Raw genomic sequence first — 25403 nt, forward strand, 5'->3', positions numbered from 1 at the left:
ACCCACACCTCTGCTCCATTGGCACTAAGGCAATAAGCTCACCATTAGCAAAGTTCTTCAATCTCTGGGCCCCTGAAGCCCACTCCACACAGGAAGCCTTGCCCAGAATGATGATTACTGACAGCAAACAATTGTAGTACTGAGTTTGAGCTGACAGCACCTTTCTTTCCAAGAGCCATCTCTTACCTACTTCACATTTCTCCAAGCAGGGAGAGAGTATAAAGTCCAGACGCTGTTTTTAAGGCAGAAAAATGGTTCAAGGAGGCCCAATGGTTTGACATGAGGCAGGGGACGAGACAGACTTAAATCCAGAATAATGACCTCTGGCCGAGGACAAAGGGATCTGGCCTCTAGGTTTTAAGAATGTGGTGAGCTTGATCCTCAGGGACTGGGACAGGGCCCTTGGACCCAGCCCAAGTGGGAGGATCTCAGGGAGCCAGTCCCATGGGGACTAATTCTCCTAGTCTCATACTTTGTCATACCTGGTGATGACACTTGGGGAAGACCTGGCTCCAGGAAGCATAACCCCAAAAGTATCAGCTAAGGAAGGCCAGAGGCAGGGACTATAAGGGGTGACGCTGTCTGTCCTGTCACCTGATTCATTCTTTGTCCTGCTACCAACTTGCTCTTCTGCTCATCATCCCACACGTCACCTCCCAGGTTTGTTTCTCTCTCCTCCTGTTAGCCGGCTCTGGAAACTGGGAGGAGGGGAAGCTGAGGGCTGGTGGGACAGGGGAGGACCTAGGCTATAAGTTGACCTCATCAAGATCTGACATTCAAGACACAGAGCCATAACAGAAGTGGTAGGAACCTAAAGGTTCTTTATTGATTTGTTTGTTAACCAGTTTCCCAGAAGGCTGCTTGGGCACGCGAGTCAGGTTCAAAGACACAAAGCTTCCCCGACATTCTTTACGGGGCTGAGCTCATCAGCCAGGACCACCAGGTTGGTCACCAGGGTGTCCAGCAGCTCGTAGACCTGGAAGAACAGGACAAACTTCACAGGCAAAGGTTCACTCTGTGGAAAGCACCCACACAGGGGAACATCGACCGGGCTATGAGGGTGGACATCTCTACACCACAGAGAGAACAGCTGGTGAAGGGATAAACCAAAGTTGTGCGAGTTTCTGTAGAACTTGTGTTTTTGCAAATAGTTTTATTTTTCGAACCAGTCTGGGGAGGTAATCCTGTACTGGCCCCTTGGACATATGGGGACATTGGAGCTGAGCATGGCTGAAGGGGCAATTCCAGGGAGACCAGGGAGCACTTAGCCCCTTGGGTGGCCAATTCTACCCTGGCCTCCTGGAGGCCAATCTTCCTTCCTGTAAGATCACAGATCCACGGATGAAATGTCTTCAAGACTATGCCCCTCCAGTGGGGCTGGACCACACAAGCCTCTGCAAGTTGATTCTTAATTACAAAGAGCCGAGGAAGAGTCTACCCCATGGGTCCTGAGAGCCCTATGATTATTTTCTAGACTCCATCGACCTTCAGAAATGTCAGTGATGTCACTAGCAGCAAATGGAGCTTCTGATCAAATGAGATCCAGAGTGTTACCACAACGCATGATGCAATCCCAGCTACCCGGCTCTCCACACCAGAGGAAGACAAAGCATCGCCGTTAGACACATTGACACATCCAACATGGCTTTGTGGACCTCCCCTCCAAGACAAACAACAACAAACGACCAAACACGCACCTGGGTGAATCTCTAAGGACGCACTGCTTAAGAATACATCATTATGAAGTCTCTCTGGTGTTTCAAAACCCTTACACTTGCTGCAAATTCACTCTACATGGTGTTCCCCCAAGGAGGGCATCTGCCAAGACACACCTAACGCAGAGAGGCAGTGGGAGCGGCAGAAAGGGAAGGGCTTCGAATGCCTAAGTCAGACCATATCACGCCTCTATTCAAAACCCCGCATGACTTCTCATTTCACGAAGAAAAACCCGAAGTCCTCAACGTGGCCTGCAAAGCCCCACATGACCTGCTCCCTCTCAGTGGCCTCTCTGCCCGCTGTCGTCCTGGCCCACTCCCTCCCCTGCATTAGTTGCTCCCTCTGCCTAGGGCGCTCTTCCTTGGGTGTCCACAAGGCCACCCCTCACCTCCCTTCAAATCTTTCTTTGATGTCACCTTCTCGAGGTCCACCTGTCCCCGCTAGGGCCTTCCCCATCCCCCCAGCCCTGGTCTCTCTCTTTTCCATAGTGCCCATCGCCTACCATACTAGATGCGTTACTTATTCATGAGGTCTGTCTGGCACACCAGCATGCCCTTCACAAGGGCAGCTCTGCTTCCATCATGATGCGGTAGGCACTTATCATTTGTGGAACAAACAAGCTGAATGAGGGTGTGGGGGAAGGTGCGCAGGGCAGGCGTGAGCAAGGGGAAGGCTGAGCACCGGGCTCTCGCCCTCACCTCAGTGTGCAGCCTCTGGGTGTATTTCTCCATGACCAAGGGATCTATGGGCTCCTGAGAAGGGGTGGTGCTGTCAGGCGCAGGGTCTTCCAAGAAAAGCCTGTCCCGACTGAAAGAGGGTTTCATAGGTTTCTTGTCATCCTTTGCCTTCTGCTTCTTGCTGTTTAAACGGTCCTGCTTGGAGAGACGGAGACACACACAGTCTTCAACAGCTCCTGAGGGAGGTCCAGGACTTTCTCAAGAGCAGCGCACGGGGAGAGCCGGGGCATCACGCTGGAGTGACCGCCCATTTCCGCAGCCCCCCGAGGCCCTCCCCAGCCCCAGCCCAGGCCCAGACCATGCCTCTTTCCCTGGCTGCCTGGATCCTTTTTTATCCTCTTTGTCTCTGACTCCCAACTGCTTCTTTTCCTGGGCTGCCCCTCTCCGGTCCTCCTTCCCAACTCTCCCGGAAGCCACCTTCACTTCCATGACAGGAGGTGACTTTCGACCTAAGGGAGGCGAAGGGAAGACAACGTGGCCTGTGGCCCAGCTGACCCCACATGCAGGAGTCGGGAAACAAAGGGTCCTGGGCTATCAGCGCTCTCAGCAGCTTTGAGAGAATTCCCACAGAGTGAGAGCAAAGCCTCTGGTTCAGGTGCATGACCCTGTGGAACAGGACTGTGGGGCAGGGGCAGGAGCCCTGGGTTCTAGTCCCAGCTCCGCCACTCCCCCAATTATGGCATGGACAGGTCATTTAGCCTCTCCGGGACTCCATCTGTAAAACAAGGGAACTGAACTAAGGTGATCGCTAAGGTCGCTTCTGGGTCCCAAATCCTGGTAGCAGACAAAAGGGTGGCAGGGGCCTTCTCCATGGATCAACATAATGGAGGTTCCACCACAGGGGTACAAATGGCTGAGGTGCCACTGCCGCCTGCGCAGAGGGATGGGGAAGACTCCATGGAAGTGTGGCTGCACAGTCTGACCTTGCTCTCCTGGCACGTCCAAATAGGTGGTCTCCTTCTCAGGCAGGCCCAGCAGAGCCCTCAGCCACAGGGAATGGCTTACCAGGCTGTCAATCACATCTCGCCACAGCTGCAAACTGGAGGGCAAGACACATTGGAGAGCAGCCATCACCCCTCACTTGCTCTTGAACCTACAGGGGCTTGGGTCCTTCCCTTCCAAGATGCTCGTGCCAGGAACTGCCATGGCGACGCCATGCCTCTGTCCAGCCAGCATCCTCACCAGCACCTGTGCAAGCACTTGGATAGGGATCTGGCTTCTCTCAGACACAGCCAAGAAAAAGTGGCCTGGGACTAGGGTCAGGTCAGTCTAACTGCCAGCTTGAAACAACGGCTAGATTTGGGTCCAGCCTCACTGGAGGGGCTAGACCTTGCCCAAGATTTCCAGCATGAGGCTCCCAGGGATGTGTTCTGAGGGTCTTGCTAAAGGTCCCCAGCCTCTCCAGATAAGTTCCAAACAGGCGATGAGAAGGCCGACAACCAAGAAGTGAGGCTTTCCATGGAACATGCCCCTCTTCTCACTGCCCTCAGGTTTCTCCTCTTTTCATTCCTCTGCTCGTTGAGAAGGAACAAGGTGTTTTTTTTTTGGTGAGGAAGATTGGCCCTGAGCTAACATCTATTGCCAATCTTCCTTTTTTAGCTTGAGGAAGATTGTCCCTGAGCTAACATCCATGCCCATCTTCCTCTACTTTGTATGTGGGATGCCACCATAGCATGGCTTGATGAGCCGTGTGTAGGTCTGTGCCTGGGATCTGAACCCATGAACCCTGGGCCACCGAAGCAGAGCATGTGAACTTAACCACTACACCACCAGGCCGGCCCAAGAAGAAACAAGGAGTAAGGAAAAATTTTAAAAAAGACTAGGTGCTTATTCTGCTGTGACAGCAGCAGGGACTCTGTGGCATGGAATGTCTGCAGCGTCTTGTAGCAACCTGAGCTCAAGGGTTGTCCTGGGACTGCCTGCCCTGAGGCCACAAGGGGGAGGAGACTGGGCGGCTCTCCTGGGGGAGCACCTACCACATCTGGTACAGGAAGTCGGACTGCAACGGCCTCTGTTCCTGGCACAGCTCCAGGGCTGCTTTGTTGAGCCTGATTAGGGCATCTTCTCTCTGGTTCTCCTCAGGGAGTGCCATCACCGCCTGGCAGGATCATAGGCACCATGGGCAACCATTCTGCCCAGGACACCAAGGGTCTTTGTGTCTCTAGTGACAAGCATGGTGCAGTGAGGACAGGTGGCCAAAAGGGGATGCGGCCATGGAGAGTCTGTTAGGGTGCCTTCTGTGGGAACCTGGGGCCTCCCTCAAAAATTGGTACCCATGAACTCCTTCTCCAAGGGATGCTGGAGTCAGAGAGGGAGCCCCTCCTGTACCACAGTGACCTAGGCACCAGAGACAAAAAGAGATGAACCAAGAGGTGGCTTTCTCTGGGCCCTGGGGTTTTGTTTCTTTGCCCCTGGAGAGGAGTGGGCTCTTCTGGGGCCCTCCCTCGGTTCAGGGCAGGAGCACTGGCACCCGGCTGAGCCAGGGCCATTCTCCACTAACCACTTCCAGGCTCGGGGAGGCACCTTTCTGAAGTCCTCCAAGCAGAGGTTCCACTCAGGTCGAGGAAGGCCATCCAGCTCCCAGGGGCTACTGACATTCTCTAGGTCTGGGCTCCCCTCCACCAGGAGATCCTCCATGATGCTCTTTTGCTGAAAACTCCCGGCCTCCACTTGGGTCTTCTGGGACCCGAAAAAATCTTGGGAGTCCTCCTGCCAGGGCAGTTGGGATTCCAAGACTGGGCTCTTAAAGCGCCCTGAAGACTCGACATTCACTGAGGCCTTTTCCAAATAGGCCGGCTGGGCCATGGCAGCCAGGGCCCCGGGGCTGAGGTGCTCCTCCTCGCCCAGCCTGGCCTCCTTGGGAGGCAGGATCGCGTACTGGTGCCACAGTCGGTGCAGGTTTTGGACTACTTGGTACTGGTAATGCAGCTGCAGCAGAGGCAAGGGAAGACACGTGATGAGGAGGCCGGGGTGTGGGGTACCCAGAGCCCGAGCGGGCCCGCTCTGGCTTCCCGTTCCCTCCAGGGCACTGATGGAGGAAGCAGGGAGGAGGCATCAGGAACGGCTGTGGCCAGTGGGTCTCCCCACGTCTCCTTCAAACTGAGCATCTCCAACTTAAAGCTCTTGTTACATTTGGGCTTCCAAGTAAGACAGGGTTTGAAGGAAGGAATGTGTGAAGCTCTGTTCTCACCAAGCATCCACTTACTAGCTAAGTGATCTTGGCCCTTATCTTCACCTCCCTGGGCCTCAGTTTCCTCCATGTGAAATGAGGATATAAATAGTACCCATCTCACAGGGCTGCTCTGAGGGGAAGGTGAGTTACTCGTGGAAGATGCTCAGAACGGGTCCTGGCACACTGCAGGGTTTGCTATTGCTTTCATCCAGGGTACCCAGGAGGGACTGGGGCCAGCGCTGGGCCTGTACCCGAGGATTCCTGTGGGAGAACAAGTCCTCCTCGGTGAGATAGGCGTCCACAGGTGACTGCGCACGCTCCGGCGTCAGGATCCCCCTCAGCAGCTCCTGCAGCACGCTCTGCACGATGGTGACTGCTTCGTGGGCAGCCAGCTTGCTCTGGGGAAGGGAAGGTGGCAAACGATGGCGGCTCAGGCTTTCAAAACCCACGCTGCATCCTCGAGGGGAGCCAGATCCCTCGGGACTTTGTGCCTTCCTAGGGGTCGAGTTCCTGCCATTGTCTGTCTGTCTGTCTGGCACACACATGCACCCCTATTCCCAGACTTGACACCCCCTGAATCTTTCCAAATATCCTTGTTCCCTAAGAGGTTGAAAGGATCCAGAGGAGGGGCCAGTCCCAGCGCAGCTGCTCAGCCAGTCAGCATATCCTTTAGACTAGGAAGAAGGGCAAGGGGCAGGGGCCACATGGTTTGGGCCCTGCTGAGAATGTGGCTTGGTCACACAGTCAGTGCCACAGAAACAGTGGAGGGGCTGAGAGAGGCTGGTCCTACAGTCAGCGAGTAAAGCAGAAATGATGTTTGTCAAAGTCACCTTTGGTCACTGTGGACTGAGGCCCAGCTGAAGTAGCTGACTAATGTTTGGGGGCCACAATGAAGAAAAAAGCACAGCTTTCCACAGAATCCCAGGAAGCACAGCCCCAGATGGCCAGCTGTGAACTGACTGGAGCCAGCAGGTTCCCAGTTCCCTCCTCACACTCATTCCGCGTTGCCAGCCTCACTAGTTAAATTGTTCTCTCTAGTTTTGCCTACTTTTGAAGTCTTGCCAGTTAAATGCGACTCCACTGGATAGCACCTGACAGCATCAAACAAATACAGCAGCGGTGTGAAGGGTCCTCCATTGTCGTGTTTGTACTCAAGTACTTCCACACAGTCTGCACCTTAAGGCCCAGTCTCCCCTTCTTTCTAACGCAGTGGGGGCTGTGCATGGTGGGGCTCAAAGCTGCCCCTCCTCTTATCTGCCCACCCATCTTTTACATCACAAAGCCCTGGGAAGTGTTTGTTGAGCAAGAGCAGCTGCCTGCTTATGAAAAATTTACTTCTTAGGCTGGGAGAAACAAGATTGCTGCAGGCAGTGCCAGGAAGAACACCAGGGTAGCCTGTCTGGTGTCCACAGGGGCCAAGATCCTGGGTCCCTTACCTCCAGTAGCTTCCTCTCATCCTTCAAAATATCCTGGGCCAAGGAGACTGCATGGAGAGTGACCTGCAGCAGAGCACCTCCTAATAGGGTGGGGTGGGTTCCAAACTCCCAACATTCCCTGAAGATCCCAGCATTCACAGACTTGAAGAAGAAGGTAAAGTTTTTAGTTTCTCCAGGCAGAATCACACCTGAGAGGGATGGAGATAGCAGTCTTCACCAAGTAGGAGCTAGCTGAGCCCCAAGCCTGCATGTGTAAAGTTAACTGAGCCCCAAGCCTGCATGTATAAAGTTAACTGAGCCCCAAGCCTGCATGTATAAAGTTAACTGAGCCCCAAGCCTGCATGTATAAAGTTAACTGAGCCCCAAGCCTGCATGTATAAAGTTAACTGAACCCCAAACCTGCATGTATAAAGTTAACTGAGCCTCAAGTCTGCATGTATAAAGTTAACTGAGCCCTAAGCTTATGCAGACACATGTAACTGAGCCCCAGGCAGGGTAACCAACTGTCCCAGTTTGCCCAGGACTGAGGGGTTTCCTGGGATATGGGACTGTTGGTGCTAAAACTGGGAAAGTCCCAGGCAAACAGGGACAGCTGGTCATCCTAGCCTCAGGCCTGTGCATATAGGTCACTGAACCCTGAGAATGCTCCTTGGTAGCTCACCTCCCTGTCTTCTCAAGAGTTCAACCATTCCCCAACAGACATGAATAGTTAAGTGATAACAAGAAATGGGAGGGATGAGGTGGGGTAGAGGGGCTCAAACTTGCAGCAGCTGGGCATTAGCTCGACTATGGCTTCTCACAGACATGAAGGACAGGACCAGGTGGGTAGGGCAGCTTCTCCTAGGTACCTGCCCGACTGTTAAAGTAAAACCGCTGCAGCCTGTTTCTCTTCAGGTCTTGGAAAGAGTCCAGCTGGCACCGCCGCCGCCAGTCATACCAAATGGCCACCGTGCCATTATTGACCACAGTTAGTTCCGAAGACGTTTTCTCCCCTTCTAGAGTTTCAAAGGTCAGGCGGACAGCAATTCCAACATGCTTCTGGGGAAGGAGGAGGTATGAGAAAGGTCTTTGAGGGAGGCCCTGGCCTAGGGTGACCAGCTTATCCTAGTTTGCCAGGACTTTCCTGAGTTTGGTGCTGCAAGTCCCGTGTCCCAGGCCTCCAGGGCCTGGCCGCTCTCAGACAGTGGTATCATTCTCCGAGGGTGGCTGTCTCTGAGGTGCCATCAACAGTAAGAAGAGGAGACAAAACATATTTAATATCTGATGAACATCTCTGCTCCTTAGTATCTGAAGAATATTTTAGAACCTTCCTAAAGCCATACCTGTTTGAGAAGGTTTGCTTATTCACATGCTTGGGGGCTAGGTACAAACTGTGTGGCTTATGACACTCTTTTCAGCCTTGTGATTCTATTCTGGCTCAAGTTAGCATTGCTGTTACCATTTTCAGACATGCTGAATGCATAACCAGATAAAAACGCAAATAGGAGACCATGCAGGCTCCTTGGGATGGCCACAGTCACCTTGGGACTGCGCCATGAGGGAGCCCTCCCAGCAGGTAGGTGAGGGTGAGGGTGAAGGCAGTTTTACCTTGTCCTCTGGGTTACTGCCTCTGATCCAGCAAGCTGGCTTCCCACAGAACAGCAGAGAAGGGCCGAGAACAGGCATGGGGACCTCATCAGGGTAACTGGCTAATGAGTCTCTGTAAGAAAAACCAATGACTTATTTTCCCTGAGGCTGCCACAGTCTTGCCCTATGGAGCCCATGGAAATGGTTGCCAGGAAGTCTGGAGAGCTGACCCGCTCTGCCCTCTAAAGGAGAATCATTAGCTCCATCAAGCTCAGCTTTGTCCTGCTCCATTCCTGTAGGTGGGAGGTTGTTGGACATACAGAGACTGTTCACACGCAGCCATTCACTGGGAGACTGGAGGGCCCCTGTCTACCAGCAAAGGAAGGTCTGGGAAATCCCCATTAGGAGCTGGTTGCTGGAAGGGAGCAGATGGCAACAGAAAAGCTAGCACAGGCGTTGAGGAGTGGGTGGCAGCCACTAGAGAGAGGCTGGGATGGAGGCACTGTGATTTCAGGGAAGGAAGCCTGCCCATGGGTGCTGGGGGAGGCCATCCTTTAATACTTGGGGGGTCCTGGGGGAAGCCAGCCTCTCCAACCTCTCTCCCTAGGGCCCAGGCCCGACTCACAAGGTCACTGTGTCTTCAGAGGAGCTTTCCTGGTTCCTTTCAAACACTGGATAGTCTTCCACTGTAACAGTCGAGAAAGGCTGCCCTCTGCCCACCACCTCCAGGCCATCAATATCCTCAGAGAGACCAAGAAAGGAAAGATTAGCTGACTGAAGACAGGTGCCACCTGAAGGGGCTTCAGACTGGGCACAGAGGCATTACCAACCTGCTGGCTAAAATTCAGCTCTGCCATGAGGCTCTGCAGCTCCTTGCGTCGGTAGATCAGAAACAGACTCCGATCCCAGGTGTAGCGGTACCAAGCATCCTTCTGGGCCAGCAATCCTAGAGCAGGGTTCAAGGACCCTCAGCACAGGCTGCTGCCGTGCCCCTTCCCCACCCACTCTCGAGGGCTCTGAGAGCGCCCATCCCAGCACCATTTCCGGGAAAGGTGAAAACACAGTTTCCCTGTGCAGCTGGTTCCAGTCCTTCTGACCCACAGCTCCCGCCTCGGCGGCCCTACACAGGACTCCTGCAAAATTAGCCTCCAAACCGTCAAATATTTGAATTATAATAAAAATAACAATAGCAGCGACCTTTTATTGAGTGTTTAACAATGGGCCAGAACCTCTTAATACACATCATGTCTCATTTAACCCTCTCACAACCCGGTGAATATTTTACAATGGGGACAGTGAGGGCCAGAGAGGTGCAGTAACTCACCCAAGTTCACAAACCCAGCACAGCTGGGAAGTGAACTCGGGCGGCCTGGCAGCCTTGAAAGCAGTGCTGCCCAAAAGAAATATCATGCAGACAAATGTGAGCCACACGTGTAATTTAAAATTTTCTAGATGCCGTAGTTGGAAAGGTAAAAAGAAACAGGTGGAATCAATTTTAGTAATATAGTTTAACCCAATATATCAAAAATATTATCAACATGTAATGAATATAAAAATTATTAATAAAATCTATTTTTTCATACTAATCTTTGAAACCCAGTGTGCAGTTTATACTCACAGCACATCTAACCACCAACCACATTCCAGGTGCTCAGTGGCCATAGTGGCTCGTGGCTGCCGTACCAGACAGCATAGCCCTCCCTACAGCCCATGCTCCTACTCGCTTCTCCTGCCACTTCTATCACGGTCTAACTGAAGAGGGAACTGGACCCCCAGAGGATTATGGGACTTGATCCCAGGTCAGTCTCACAGTACAGCCATGCTGTCCCGCCTCCTGGCCCAGTCACAAGCTGCCGGTTCATTTGCAGCCTGCTCCTCACCCATCTCCGCCTGGATGGAGTGGGGCTTCCTGATGTGCGTGATTGGTTCCATGAGGCCACGCTGAGTTTTTGTCTTCGTCATGACCAGACCTGTCATTTCATCTCCCAGGTACTCCAGTGGATTCCAGAACCCACTGGTCTCCTCATGGCCCTGGCAAGGAAGGGCGGATGAGTCAGATCACCTGGACACCTCGGAGAGAGCTGGTGGGGGGCCTGGGAAGACAAGAGCACCACAGACTACAGATGCTCCCTCTGGGGGATTCGCTGCTGCCCTGTTTTGTGTTTTCAGGATGCCTGTTAGGGCCTCTACCTGGCCCCAGACAGACCGGGTGGGCAGACAGGTACTGCACTGACATACCAGAACACAATATGGCGCCCTGGGTCATCTGAAAGCTGGAGCCTCCGCGTTTAGGAGAGAACACTCAGACTGTTCTAATAACTCAGTACCTGTGATGTCCTTCTCCTCAAATTGACTACCAGTGACCACCACAGGCTGAATTACTTAACTGGCCAGTCCCCAAATGCCCAATAATAAAACCAATAACATAATTTAGTGAAGGTCTAGAGGGCTTAACAATGCTTTGCAACAGACAGATTTTTTTTGTCCCCTATTGTGCAACCAGAGGCAGCCATCTCTGTGTCCAGACTCCCTCCTCACAGGGCACTTGGGAATGCTGTCCTTACCTTCCCATCGTGTCGTGTGGGAAGTATTCGGTCAATGAGCTCCCGTTCCTCCTGGATCTGTCTGTAGGTCTCCCCGGTGTGCATCAGCAGCTCACCGACTGGCTTCTTCAGGCATTCTAGAGCGAGAAAGCCAAGAATGCAGCCCCTCCACCAGATCCGAACAAACAGGGGCCCTAGGACTCTGCATTGGTCAGCCCCACCACTGGGCTGATTTCAGGACCCACTAAGAGCAAGAAGCAGTTGGGAGTGACTAGCACAAACATGATCAGCCTGAATCCAGGCTCTGGACAGGTGGAGGGAAAGAAAAAATAGAGGCACATACGAGCCTCGATGCCAGATGGAGGCCAGGCAGGAGCCCTGTCCACTCTGCTCACCACTGAGGGCTTCCTGCTGCTTCTTCCACAGGGCTATGTTGCGCTGCCAGTTTTTCAGAAAGTTGTGCTGACGGGGTGGGGCCCAGGGACGTGCCTTCTCTTCTTTTGGGGCTTTCGGCTTCAGCTCTTCTTTAGCTGAGATGAGGGTCATCAGACAGGGTGGGGTGTGTATCAGCTCAGCCAGCTGAAAAGTACAATGTGAGTGCATGGAGGGTGGTGAGAAGTCGCTGAACTGGGGTTGAGCAGAGATTTCTCGAGACCTAAATCCCTGCTTTCTTCCCAGGCTGCTGAGACTCTCTCCTCTTCAGGACCCTAAGGTAGCGAGTGACAGAAAACAAATCACAGAACCCAAGGGCCTTGGAAACCACTGTCAGTCCCCTCTCCCCCAGAAGGGGAACCTCTGCTCTAAGACTGTGGTCAACATCTTTCAGTGGATCTGTCCTCCTCACAGCGGATGCTGATACCTTCACAGGCAGGGTGATGGAGCCATTATGATCCCAGGCCTCTTAGCACCTGACCAATCAGAGATTCTTTGCCTGGAACCAGGGAAGTGAAGAGCTGAGAGACAGAGAATAGCTCTGCAGGATGGGAAAGTCGGAAAGACAGGCAGACTCTTCACATGGCCCTGGGAGCTGCGGGAAGCCACCTTCCTCCACTATGTGGACCGAGGAGGAGAGCAGGCCAGTCTTTGGAGAAGAGAAAATGAGGCTGATGCACAGAGGAGCAGAGGGTGATGAGGGAGAGTGGGCCCTGAGCCCTGATGCCTTTCTGGGTTCAGTCTAACCAGAGCGAGGCACACTCTCGCCTTCGGGTCCCTCGAGGCACCTCTGTTTCCTTATGGTGAATTCCTGACTTCAGCTGAAGCTAGCTTAAGTTGGCTTCACTGTGTCAGAGGGAGGTTACTTATCACCTCAGACTCCAGGGCCCAGAGACTGGACTGTCTTTCTAACCCCAGCCCTGCTGGACTCTGCCAGGTAGTGAGATGAAATGCCTTCAGTGACCTCCCTCATCCACGCAGCCCTGTATAAACGAACCTGGGTGTTCCCTCGAGCAACTGCAATTCTCTTAAAGTCTTCGAGACTCCCCAAGATGTGGTGGGGCAGGATCTGGTCACTGCCATGGAAGCTGTCACCTGGACCTGGGGGGAAAAAGAGGAGGGGGAAAGACAAGCCGTACTTTCTGATGGAGACCCGGCTTTCTTTCAAGGCTGACCCTTCAGAGATCAGCGATGCCAGGGCCAAGGCTGGGCCTACCGGAGTAGTCCAGGGGCTTCGTGGCTGTATCTGGAGTAGCAGGATGTGCTACTAAGTGGCAGACCTTCTTCCTAGAATCCTTGGGTTTGAGTTTACGGATGACAAATTTCTGGGTAATGACAGCTTTATCTTCTGTTTCAATAAGGCGAGGAATGTGTTGCTAAAAAGAGACAAAACAGAGGAGAATTCCACTTGAGATCTGGAGGAGGAAAAAAACCACCCATCTCTTCTGTCCTAATTCTTGGTGGAATTCCTGAAGGCTGACCAATCTGTTTCTCCAGCTCTGTCCATATGTTCTGTTGAGGAAATGCCTGTGTAACAGCATGAGACTTAGCAATGTCCTGGAGGAAAAAAATAATATCTTATGCCTCCAGACAGTTCAGGTGAGAAGTGGCTGCCTCTTCCAGGTAAAGCATGGCGTTAGGGATTAGTGGCTTTATCCACATCTGTAACTTTGCTTCTTAAACTCATCTTCCCTTCTGTGAAATGGGGATGCTAGGTCTGGCCTCCATGGAAAGCAAGATACCTCATCATCTCATTACCCCTGTGGTTCTATAGGAATCTCAGAAATGTTAAAGCAAACCCAGTAAATTCCTTTAGATGCAAAAGTGAAATGAATTTGTGTTCCATGGATTTTTTTTCCATGGAATTAGACATTGCCTATGAGTAGGGAGGCAGTGGAGAAACAATGGACATGGTTGACGTTCTAGGCCACACAGCCTGGCAGGGAAAAGTTCCTGCAGTAAGGGATCCCTGGACTTCATCCTTACCTTCCTCAAGTCTTCCTTCTTAATGGCCAAGGCAAGAATGTCATCTCCTTGTAGGACATTGCTAACAGGCTCAGGTTCTTCCTGAATGGGGGGTGTGGGCTGTTCAGATACCTTTGCCCGCTTCTTTTCTGAAGAGAAACAGAAAGTTATAAGTGCTTAAAAACAGATATATATTAGACTCCATGGTGGGGGGCAGGGGGCACACTGGCCACCTGGATGGACAGCAGAGGCTACCAAGGTGGCCTGGGCAGCAATTTGCTATGGTGACAGTTTTCTCTTGAAGGTCCCCCTACCACCACCCTTGGCCTGCCAGTGACTGAGACTTCCATGGCCAGAACTGCAATCAGAAGATATTCCATTCCAGGCTGTGCCACTTAAAAGCTGGACAACCTTGGGTACATCACTTAACCTCTCTTGGCCTCAGGCTTCCCTTTTGTAAAAAGAGGAAGCTGTACTAAACCAGTGGTTCCCAAATATTAGTCAAATGTCTGCCTCAGAATCTTCTGGGGAGATTTACAAATACAGCTTCCTAGCCCCTGCGTGGAGCTAGGGCCTGGGAGCTGTATTTCTTTAGACTCCCTAGGTGATTCTGATGCACAGTGGTTTGGGACAACTGGATGAGATGCCTTCCTAGCCTCTTCCATTGTTGGCACCGATCCTTTCCTCTGGGTGACGGCTTCAGGTTTCTTAAGATACAGGTTAAAATGTAGATGCTCTGGGAGAAGCAGAACATTCACCGCAGACCATTTATTTCACATTCTTTCATTTAATAAATACTGTTTAAGCATCTTCTATGTGCCAGGCAGTCTGCTAGGCTCTAGGGATATAAGGCAGAGATTCAGGATTCAAAGAGCACACGCCTGTGGGAGACAAGACTGTCAAACAGACTGAATTGGGGTTACTGTGGGAGCATCCAGAGGGCCCAGCCCAGTGTGTGGGGTGGTCAGGGAAGCCTTCCTAAGGAGGTGATGTTTAAACTGAAAGTTGAAGGATGAAGAGAACTTAGAGGAGGGAAAGGGCATGGGGGAACAGGCATTGCGAAAGGACCAGCATGAAGAGGCCTGGCGGCAAGAGAGAATGGAGCTCACTCCTGGAACTCAAAGCATGTGTTTTTAAAATAGCTGGAGTGCAGTGAGGTAGGAGGCAGGGAGCAGGGCCTGGAGAGGGAAGTAGGAGCCATATCACGAAGAGCTTAGTGAGCTGTGTGAAGGACTTGGGTCTTTACCCCGTGGGCCGTGACACGATACGGAATGGATTAGGGGGTGGCAGACTGAGGCTGAGATTCTCTCATGCGGCATTCTGGAGCCCGGCACCAAGAACACATGGACAGAAGCAAGTTATTCTCCAGTGAGGACACACTCCCTGCCTTCCTTCCACAGAGGTGGGGTAACGGTGCCAAATGCACCTCGTGTCTCTGGCTGGTATCCTCCTGTCTGCTGCCCCCTGGTTCAGAATGGTTTGATGTAAGGCCCTACACAAAATCAAAAGAAAACCTAAGTCCCGCCTTCAGAGACTTTAAAACAGAACTTGGTTTTGTGCACCGCTTCGTATAGTACTTCAATTTTTAAGAGGCAATATCCCGAAAACATCAGGGCAGGTGTTTTGGTTACCAAAAGCAAACTATTTTTTAGGAAATGCCCACATAGTTGGTGGTAAAAACCCCAAGCCAGAATCATTCCAAACATAACTCTAAATTCAGCCTATCGGCCAGAGTCCATCTCCTTAGCAATGGGGTCAGCAAACTCAGAGTATCTGTCAGTTAACCGCATGGCTCTGCACAGATGCAAACACACACGGGCCGAGCGGCTTGACCCCAAGTTCTGGTCCCACCTGCTGCCAACATGGACATGCAGCCTTGGGTTTTCATTTTGACTTCCTCACTCCCTTCTACACAGTCACCAAAGTTGGTGGCAGCCCAAGAGAGAACTGGAACCAGTTGAAGATCTGCTTTTATAAATATTTTGGTACTATTTATATTTTCTAGGACATTGGCTTCGTCTGTCCATCACCTTGGCTGGTTTAAATCTTCCCAAGGGATTAAACATCTCCAGATCCATGCTTTTTGTTGGTGGGTGTATAATTACTACATGTAAATTTATAAACCTTCACGATTGCTGAAGATTTCTGAAATAGCGAAGCTCTGGTCTGAGGTTTTTCTGAGAAGGTTATCTTGAATGTAGTACAACGCATGCTGTTACTGCAGTCAGGGAATGGTGTGTTCTAGTTAATGAAATATTCATTAAAATGATATATACCTTTTATTTTTTGGTGAGGAAGATTGGCCCTGAGCTAACATCCGTTGCCAGTCCTCGTCTTTTTGCTTGAGGAAGATTCGCCCTGAGCTCACATCTGTGCCCCTCTTCCTCTATTTTGTATATGGGTTGCCACCACAGCATGGCATGACAAGTGGTATAGGTCTGTGCCCAGATCATAACGCGCGAACCCGGGCTGAAGCGGAGAGTGCTGAACTTAACCACTACGCCATGGGGCTGGCCCCTGATATACACCTTTTAAACTTCAATTCACCTTAAAGAATATTTACCAAGCACCATCTATGTGCTATAAACTACAGAGAAGATGGTATAAAAGGTTAAGATATGGCTCCTTCTCTTGAGGAACTGAAACATGCAGCAGACACTAACACACACCAATCATAAGGCCTAAGTTAGTGGCACAGGCAATAGGTATGGTGACACATCAAAGAAGGAACAGATGGATGTGGATCATACAGTTTAGGGCTCTAAAGAAAGGTTCAGAGGAGCTGCTGCAGGGGTCAGAGGCAGCTTCACAGGCTAAGTCAGGCCCTGAAGGAGAGGAAGGCGTTGCACAGGTGGAGCAGCAAAGGGAGGTATTCCAGGTGAGGTCACAGTCAGAGCAAAGGTGGAGGCAGGGCTGAGCACAGCATGTGTGAGGCATGGGGACACAGGCTTATCCAGCAGGTGGGGGTTGATACTGGGGATGAGAAGGAAACCAGTGCATGAAGGCTGGGCGTCTGATCTTCCTCTGTTGGCAGGAAGGAGGTTTGGTCCAGGAGAGTGAGTGATGAAAGCAGCATTTCAGAGTGATTCATCCAATGAAGGTGAGCCAGGTGGACTGGAGGGGCAGAGGCAGGCTGGGGAGACCAGGGAGGAAGGACGATCCTGTGGGGTACAGTTCAGGACCTGAGGGAGGACTCCACAGGGTCGAGGTATGTCTCACTATTAAACCTGCAGAGGCCCTGCTAGTTCCTATTCTTTGGTCTGGAAACCCAAGCTGAGTGGGGCTCCTGGGGAGCCATACAGCTGGCATTTCTCCCTGGATCCTGAAGCTGTGACAGGGTCAAAGAGTCCAGCCCCCCTGCACGGGGCAGTCAGGTGACACCTCTGCTGGAGCTAGGCCAGCAGCCGGAAGCAAGGTGCTCAGGTCGGGGGGGAGGCGAGGGAGCCACGGAGGGAGAAGAAACCTGGCCTCTATTTTTCTGCTTCTTGTTTTATCTAAATGTTATTCTTTTTTAGTGTTGATTAAGGTCTTTGGGAAATTCTGACTTCAGGGTTTCACGGGGGAACCAAGGGAAGGGCTGTTTCTGCCAGGCCTGGGCTTTAATTGATGGGGGAGGGGCATCTGGTACTGCTGGGAGGCTTCCTGGTTCCTTAGCAACAAGGGCAGGGAGAAACCTGGAATTTAAAAGGGCCCAGGTCCCTAAACAGGTCTACAGTCACAACAGTTGCTTGCCTTTTTGCTTATAATTCAGAGACCTTGGAGAAACACAGCACAAGATTACTTTTGTTGATTAGCTGTATTATATTGAGGCGGGGAAAAGATCGCCCTACTACATTAGTGGCTTCCCCTGAGATATTTAGGGGGAAAAAAGGTATCTTGCATGCTAAACATTTTGTTTTTTTCCCTCCTCACCCTGGTGCATGTTCTTAACTCAAGGGCTAGTTAACAAACTAAACTTCCTCTTATTAAAGATAAATACACAGTGAGAAATCTTTCCTTGATTTGTTTACACTAGAAAGCTCAAATCTGATAAGATCTCCAGAAACTAGGTGTGCAGGAGGCAGCAGCTAGGAAAGCCCTCAACTGCCCTTGGGAAAGGAGACCAGTGATTTTTCTCTTTCTCTTTTAACTGTTAAAAAGTATATCATGGGGCCGGCCCGGTGGTGTAGTGATTAAGTTCACGCGCTCTGCTTCGGTGGCCCGGGGTTCACAGGTTCGGATCTGGGGCGCGGACCTATGCACTGCTTGACAAGCCATGCTGCGGCGGCAGCCGACATATAAAATAGAGGAAGATTGGCACAGATATTAGCTCAGGGCCAATCTTCCTCAGCAAAAAGAGGAGGATTGGCAACAGATGTTAGCTTGTGGCTAATCTTCCTCACCAAATAAATAAATAAATAAAAATTACAAAAAATAACAAAATAAAAAGTATATCATGAAACAGCATCTCAATCCAGCCTAAATCGGACTTTTATAGTATGAAGAAGCATTAAAGAAAGCCATACTGAAAAGCCGCTAAGCTCCAGGCCTCCGGGGGCCCCTGCTGACTCCAGGCCTGCCCCTCTCCTCACACTGAGCTGTCACCATGACTCTGAGGCAGGGTCTCCCCAGGGCCTGCAAAAGCACATCCAGACTTTCTGACCTAGCATGTAAAGCCTTTTCGTGGTCTAGCCCCTATCCACCTGTGCAGGCCCCTTTGGCTCCTTTCCCCCTCCTCCACTCACCCCCTCTGCCCTGGCCACCAATGGCACCTATGTCCACAGTTCCATGCCTCAGCTTGTGCTGCTCCCTGGACCTGGAGAACCAAACCACTCCTTTGTTATTTTTTTTTTTTGGTTAGCCATAGATGTCACCTTCTTCAGAAAACCTTCCCCCCTAATTCTACCATCCAAGGCCTGGGTCAGGTGCTCTGAGACCCCCTAACCTGTCCGGATGCCTATATCACAGCATTTATACTTGTCTGGTTACCCCTCCAGGAGTTCACTAGACTGAGTTTCTTGAGGGCCAGGGTCCACAGCTTAGATGGATAGCCTTGTTGCCCAGCACACTGCCCACACACAGCAGGCCCTCAATAAGTGGAAACAGCAAAAAGAGATGGAAGAGGAGGTGGGTGGAAAATGGAAACAGGTCCGGGGGGGTCAGTCTGCTGTCAGAGACGCTGGGGCTCTCCCACCTGCAACCAGAGGGTAGCTGCAGAGGCCAGGAAGCAGTCACGGCTAGTAACTATCTCTAGGTTAAACAAGCAGGACAGGTGTCATCGGGCTGGAAAGGGCATGTGGTGGGAAAAGGAGGTCAGAGACAGAAGTGGCAAGTTAGACATTTCTTCTGGGTTTTTCCAGCAAGACTCTTATGTGACACCCCCCAAAGAACCCCACCAAGGTTGTGGGTTTCACCACCTCAACACGTTTCTTGCTTTCTTTCCTGAATTCCTTTTCCCAAGGACCCCAGGTCCTTCTAGTCTTAAACTCTTTCCAGGTTCTTCTGCACCCCACCCAGTTGAGGGATCCTGCCTTCTGCATCCCACCCTAAGATATGGTTCCGGGTAGGGGTCTCCCATGCCTTCCTGCCTAAGGCCATCGCCCAACAATTGATCCCTGAAGCCTCTGCCAGTCCCCCACTTCCTATGTCCCCATCCCCAAGACCTAGTGCCCTGTGTCTCCTCCCGTCGGGGGTCTCTGCCTTGTCCATCATCTCTAGGTAAGGGGTAGGCCTTGTCCCGTACCCCATTCCCTCGTGATCTTTACCTCCATCCTGATGTCACCCCCATCCTCCAGGCCCCGTGTCGTGAATCCTATCCAAGAAACCCTGCCCCTGTCGGGTTCTCCTGAGCTCCCAAGGCAGCCAGCGCCAACCTTTCAGGCTCTCTGCGGCCTCCAAGAATCTGTTTGGAGAGATTCTGAGGCGGGATTCCTTCTTTACAGACTTCATGGTGCCGCCCGGGCTGTGAGCGTGGCCCTGCGCCGCGGGTACCCGGGATAACGAAGCTGCGCGGCACCCCCCGCGACCCCGCGCGCGCCCGCCCGCCCGCCAGCGGCCGCCGTCGCGTCCATAGCAACCAGCGCCCGCGCGGGGGCGCGCACCCACCCAACAACTTGGGCGGAGACGGCTTGGAAACCACCTTCTTCAGCATCGCAGGCGACTCCTCCCGCGCGGACCCTGAGAACTACACGGACCGTGACGTCACAGGCGTCACCGGAGAGCGCCATGACGTCACCAGCCAGGTGGGGCAGGGCGAGGCCCTCGGGAGCCGCCGGGGAGGTGGAGGGCGGGGCTGCGTGACCAGCCCGGTCTCGCCCGGTCCAAGCGAGCAGTGCGTCCCGGCTGCCAGCCCGTTTCCCGGTGCCTCCGACTTCCGCCTTCCCTCGTCCCCTCCACCCAGCCGCCACAGGATCGTTTCTTTCATGCCGTGCTGAAAGCCCCTGGATGGCTCCCGTGGATTTCGGTTGCCCGGCGGCCCCCGCCTGTCGCCTACACGCGCCAGGTGACCTCCTCCGCCCATGCTCGCTGCAGCCACCTAGGCCTCCCATCACTTCCCAAACAAGCCAAGCTTTTACGCCGACTTGGGGCCTTCTCACACTGTCAGTTTCGGTCCTTGGAGATGCTGCCCTTGACCTCCCAATTTAAAGTAGCCCTCTCGGTTATCTTGACTTTATAAATGCACCTGGTTTATTTCCCTCCCACCCCCACCCCGCCCCAGGCCTAACGCATTCTGGAATTATTTTGTGTATGCCGTTGCCTGTTGTCAAGCTTGATCTAAGAATATAAACTCCATGAAAGCAGGGATGGCCTGTTCTCTGTCCCCAGCCCAACCCAAAGTTGAGCACAGGGTAGTCACTGTGTGTGGAATAATGAAGGGGCTCTAGAGCCAGACAGAACTGGGTTCCTATCCCAGCTCTGCCGTTTGCTAGCTGTGTGTTCTTAGGCTAGTCCCTCAAACTCTGTGAGCTACAGTTTTCTCACTTATAAAATGGAGGTCATAATGCTTCCCACATAGGGCCACTGTAAGGATTAACTGAGAGTATGCATTTGAACTACCCAACACAGTGCCTTCCATAAAGTGGAATGTCTTCTCAGTCAATTCTCAATATCATGCTGGGGTTGGGGAGAGGCACCCTGTACCCATTTTACAGATGGAACAACTGAGCTCCACCAAGGAGAAGGGTGTCAAGTCAGCTGACTAGCAAGAAACACAATTTGAACCTGGTTCTCTCAAGTCCAAGGCTAGGGCTCTTTGGACCCTGTCAGCTTTGCTGCAGTCGCCCCAGAGAGAGGAGGAGCTGGGAGGATGGCAGCAGGGCTGGTCAGTCCCTGGGGTCCCTGTGTGTTCCCCACTCCTGGGCCTCTCCCAGGGGTGTGGCCCCTTCTCCATGCCCCTCTAGACCTTCACTCCTCTTGCGACGGAGACATCCTCCATGGGCAGCCTCTCCTCTCCTCTCGGAAACCCAGGCACCAACCTCCTTCTACCCGCCAGGGAATCTACAGTTCAGTTCACTCCATGAACATTTACTGAGCACTTATGATACACCAGGCTGTGTACTGTGTCATCAGGGCCCTCCAGGAAGCAAACACTGAAATGGAGATGGGACGTGAGAGGTTAATTGTGAGAAGGGGTGGGGGCAGTGGTAAGACCTAGGAAAGAGAAAGGGGGAGGAAGCAGGACTGGCCTGGGAGAGCCTCAGACTGTGTTTCAGATCTGACCAAGTCTTAGCCAACCCAGTGTGGACCTCTTAGGCAAAGAATTTTCGTTAGAGGCTATCAGCTAACTGCCCTGCTTGCAGGTAAACAGCAAGCTCTTTCTTGGAGGGAGATAGGAAGAGCTCACAGCCCTGGCTGCCGCAGGAGCTCTGCAAGACATGGAGGAAAGTCAGAAACATTTCCTCTTGCCCTCTAGAAGCTCAGAGTCCACCCTGGAGCAAAAGATAAACACTCATGAAACTCTCATCCGTGCACCCAGCTTCTGGAAGGTCTTTGAACTTTGGGAAGTTACACAGCTTGTAGGAGCATGGCTAGGAGCAGGACAGACGCCTGGAGGCTGTAAAAGGGCTGTTCAGTGAGGTTAGAGGACAAGGGAAGAAGGGGATGGGAGAGGTGCATCGTCAGGCAGGTACACAACCTGGCTGGGCTCTGCCACCAGCCACTGAGTGACCTTGGACAGGTCCATGCCCCTTGTGCCTCAGTCTCACCATCTGCATCATGAAGGTATTGGACCAGCTCAGAGCTGCTTAACCTTTTGAGAATCTGATGGAAGCTAGGAACCTTCTCCCCAGAAATGTGCATTTGATTTTTTTTTAATGTGGTAAAATACACATAACATAAATTTACCATTTTAACGAATACAATTCAGTGGCATTTAGTACATTCACAATGTTGTGCAACCATCACCACTATCTAGTTCCAGAACTTTTTCATCATCCCCAAAGAAAACCTGTATCCATTAAGCAGTCACATCCCATTTCCTCCCTGCCTCTAGCCCTTGGCAACCACTATTCTACTTTCTGTCTTTATTGATTTGCCTATTTCCTATAAATGGAATCATATAATATTTGGCCTTTTGTGTCTGCCTTCTTTCACTTAGCCTAATGTTTTCAATGTTCATCCATGTTCTAGCATGTATCAGTACTTCAGTCCTTTTTATGGGTGAATAATATTCCGTTGTATGGGTATATCACATTTTGTTTATCCATTTTTCTGTGCATTTGATTTTGCACATGATTTTGCATTCAATTTCAGGGATTTTCTGAAGTTCATTCATGTGCCCCTGGGGTGGGCTGAGGTCAGTGTGTCTTAGACACAGAGTCGAGTCATCTGAAAGTGGGTTTCCAACTCTATGTGCTCGGCGGGTAGTGAGTAATCGCAACTTGGTAGTGGCAGAGTGGATGCTAGGGGAGCCTTCTTAGAGGAGGGAGCATCTGAGGTGGGACACTAAAGATGAGTTCAACAGGCAGGGCAGGTGGCAGGCACTCCATATGGGGACACAGCAGAATCAAGGCCTGGAGGCCATAAAGCACAAGTTCAGGGAACAGCATCATTTAGCCACCACAGCTCTGGCAGTCTCCTCCCAGCTCAGCAACTCTGAGCAACCTCCTCGAGCCCAGGGAGAAGGAGGTGGCTGGGTTGACAGAGGGCACGACATCAATTATTGCTTCATGTCTCTGTTTATTTCCACCCAGCCAAGTGCCGGGCATGTCGTCAGCTACTCTTTGCAGAGGCTAAACAGCCTCCCTAAATAGAAAGTGTGTTTCCTCCACAAACTGCATCATCTCTTTCCAGGACAGCCACCCTCCCTGAGGCTGGCGCAGTCTGTTCTCAAGCCCCTCACATCTAGCCCACCCCCTTCAGGTCTGGCTCCCTCCTCCCAGCTCATTACGCCACTTCTGTCTCAGCTCCACATACACACCCGGCCCCCTCCCCTATCATCTGCATTGGCCCTCCTTACATCTGGCCATCCCCCCACACACCTGGCTCACTCTCCACATCTGGCTCATTCCCCTGAAATCTGGCTGCTACCCACATTAAACGATGCAGCCACCAGTACCCTTCTTACTGGGACCTTGCTCAGCCAACACGCAGCAGGAATCTTACATTCTTCTTGGCCCTGAAGTCAGGCCACAGCTGGACACTTTCCAGAATAGACTGACTTCAGCCTCAGGGATTATCCACAGACTCCAGGGCACCACCTTCAGGTTCAAATTGCTCTGAGTCCCTTCTGGAGAAGGCCACAGGGGAGATGTGTCAGAGACCACGTACAGTAGGGTTAGGAGCAGGGGGACTTTGCATGTAAAACATGGGTTTGCTTCTTAGTGTAGCCCCTTCCTAGGCTGTCCCCCTCCTCTTGAGAGTGGGGACAGGGCCAGTCTCATCCTGATTTGCTATCCTCAGAATCCTTACCCCACACTTCTGGGTGGTCTGTCTGTCTCTCTGCCCCCACTAAAGTGTCAGTTCCAGGGGAGCAAGGGCCTTGCCTGTCAGATTCACAGCTCTGTCCTAGTCCCTGGAATAATGTCTGGCATACGTGGGCCATCAATACTGGATAGGGGTGGGGGAAGCCTGGAGAAGCACCAGTGGGTTCATGGTAGCCGCCTTCCAATATCTGTGGAGCAGGGAGAAAGCCCGGGTCCTCCTGTGCAGCAGGACTCAAAGGCAAAACCATAAACCACAGTCACACATTCCTGGGAGATTTGCTATATGACTTTTCTAAGAATCAGAGCTCCCTCCTGGTGCAGGAGTTCCAGCACAGGTCCTGGGACCAACTGCCTGGGCTGCTGTTGGGGACGTACCAAGATGGATGGACATGGAATTCTGGGGCTCTCTGCCACGGCTCTCCACCAAAAGGAAGGTTCTCTGTCTGCATCCCCATCCCTTCCTCTCTCCTTCCCTTCCTCCTTGTCCTGGTCAGGATAAGCCTGCTTGCCAAGCTCAGAATTAGGCCCAAGGGAGCTGGCTCACCTTGGGGGCTTCTTCCTCTAAATTGTGGGGGGTACCCGAGGAATCGCCCCACTCCACCAGTGAGAACACTGTTCTAGTGGCACATGGCCAGGACCTAGGTGTGTGTGTGTGTGTGTGTGTGTGTGTGTGTGTGTGTGTGTGTATGTGTGTGGGAGGATGCTGAATTAAAAGCCCTGGGCCCAAGTCTCTCTAGCTGTGTGACCAGACACCATGCCTCCCCTCTGAGTCTCATCTACTTCCCTTACAGAATGGGCTCAAGACTGCTTAATTGACTTCCCAGGATCAATGCAAGGAGCAAAAAAAAAAAAACTAAGTACTCTGAAAAGTGTACAGAGGAAAGGGATTATAGTTAAGGCTCAGAACATTCAAATCCACTAGATAATTTCTCTCTTAGACAGTGTGGTAGGCAGAATAATGGCTCCCCAAAGACGTCCACATCCTCATCGCCAGAAGCTGTGAATTTGTTACCTCAGAAGGCAACAAGAACTTTGCAGATGTGACTAAGGATTTTGAGACGGGGGCCTTATCCTGAATTATCCAGATGGACCCACTGTAATCACCGGGTCCTTATAAGAGGGAGGCAGGAGGGTCAGAGTTAGAGCAGGAGATGTGATGATGGAAGCAGAGGTCAGAGTGATGTGGCCATGGGTCAAGAAATGCTGCGGCCTTTAGAAGCTGGAAAAGGCAAAGGATGGATTCTTTCCTAGAGCCTGCAGGAGACACACAGCTCTGCTGACACCTTGATTTTATCCATTTGAGACTTCTGACCTCCAGAACTGTAAGATGATAAATTTGTGTAAGCCGCTAAGTTTGAGGTAATTTGTTACAGCAGCAATAGGAAATTAATATAGACAGAGTCATATAAACACTGGTTCAAGTCTGATTCTCCAAGTCTCTTTTTCAATATTCCTTCTCAGTCTTCTGTGGTTACCAAGTTAGCTCATGACTCCCATGTTATCATTAGGTAGATGCTGCTTATCTGTCTTGAGTTCCATCTTATCAGGGTATGCCAAACTTGACACACCCAAGTTCCAATCTCAGCTCAATAATTTTCTAGTGGCTGGCCCCGTGGTGTAGTGTTTAAAGTTCGGGGAGCAGTCCGCTTCAGTGACCCAGGTTCATGGGTTCAGAATCTGGGCGTGGACTCGTCAGCCACGCTGTGGTGGCGACCCACATACAAAATAGAAGAAGATTGGCACAGATGTTAGCTCAGGGCTAATCTTCCTCAGAAAATTAAATAAATAAATAAATAAATAAATAAATAAATAATTTTCTAACCAGGTGACCTTGGGCTAAGTCACTTAACATCTCTGAGTCAGTCTCTTCTATGACAAAAATAGAGAGCTGTGAGAATTAAATATGGTTCCACTCAGAAACTTTTTCCTTTCAT

At 51.7% G+C, this 25403-nt stretch overlaps 1 protein-coding gene across 1 annotated transcript; it reads right to left on the reverse strand.

Moving 5' to 3' along the window:
• Nucleotides 1-837: 837 nt before the first annotated feature.
• MYCBPAP (MYCBP associated protein) lies at nucleotides 838-19728 on the reverse strand. Its single transcript, XM_058562032.1, is given in 20 exon segments — nucleotides 838-894; nucleotides 896-976; nucleotides 2415-2588; nucleotides 2757-2902; nucleotides 3377-3492; nucleotides 4430-4551; nucleotides 4977-5381; nucleotides 5877-6023; nucleotides 7062-7249; nucleotides 7910-8099; nucleotides 8649-8760; nucleotides 9253-9368; nucleotides 9458-9573; nucleotides 10508-10658; nucleotides 11192-11307; nucleotides 11566-11749; nucleotides 12600-12703; nucleotides 12819-12978; nucleotides 13589-13716; nucleotides 19652-19728. Coding segments are annotated over 20 exon segments (2859 nt in total). The 5' UTR covers nucleotides 19698-19728.
• Nucleotides 19729-25403: the final 5675 nt, after the last annotated feature.

Source organism: Diceros bicornis, chromosome 18 (assembly GCF_020826845.1).
Source record: "Diceros bicornis minor isolate mBicDic1 chromosome 18, mDicBic1.mat.cur, whole genome shotgun sequence".
NCBI lineage: Eukaryota > Metazoa > Chordata > Mammalia > Perissodactyla > Rhinocerotidae > Diceros > Diceros bicornis.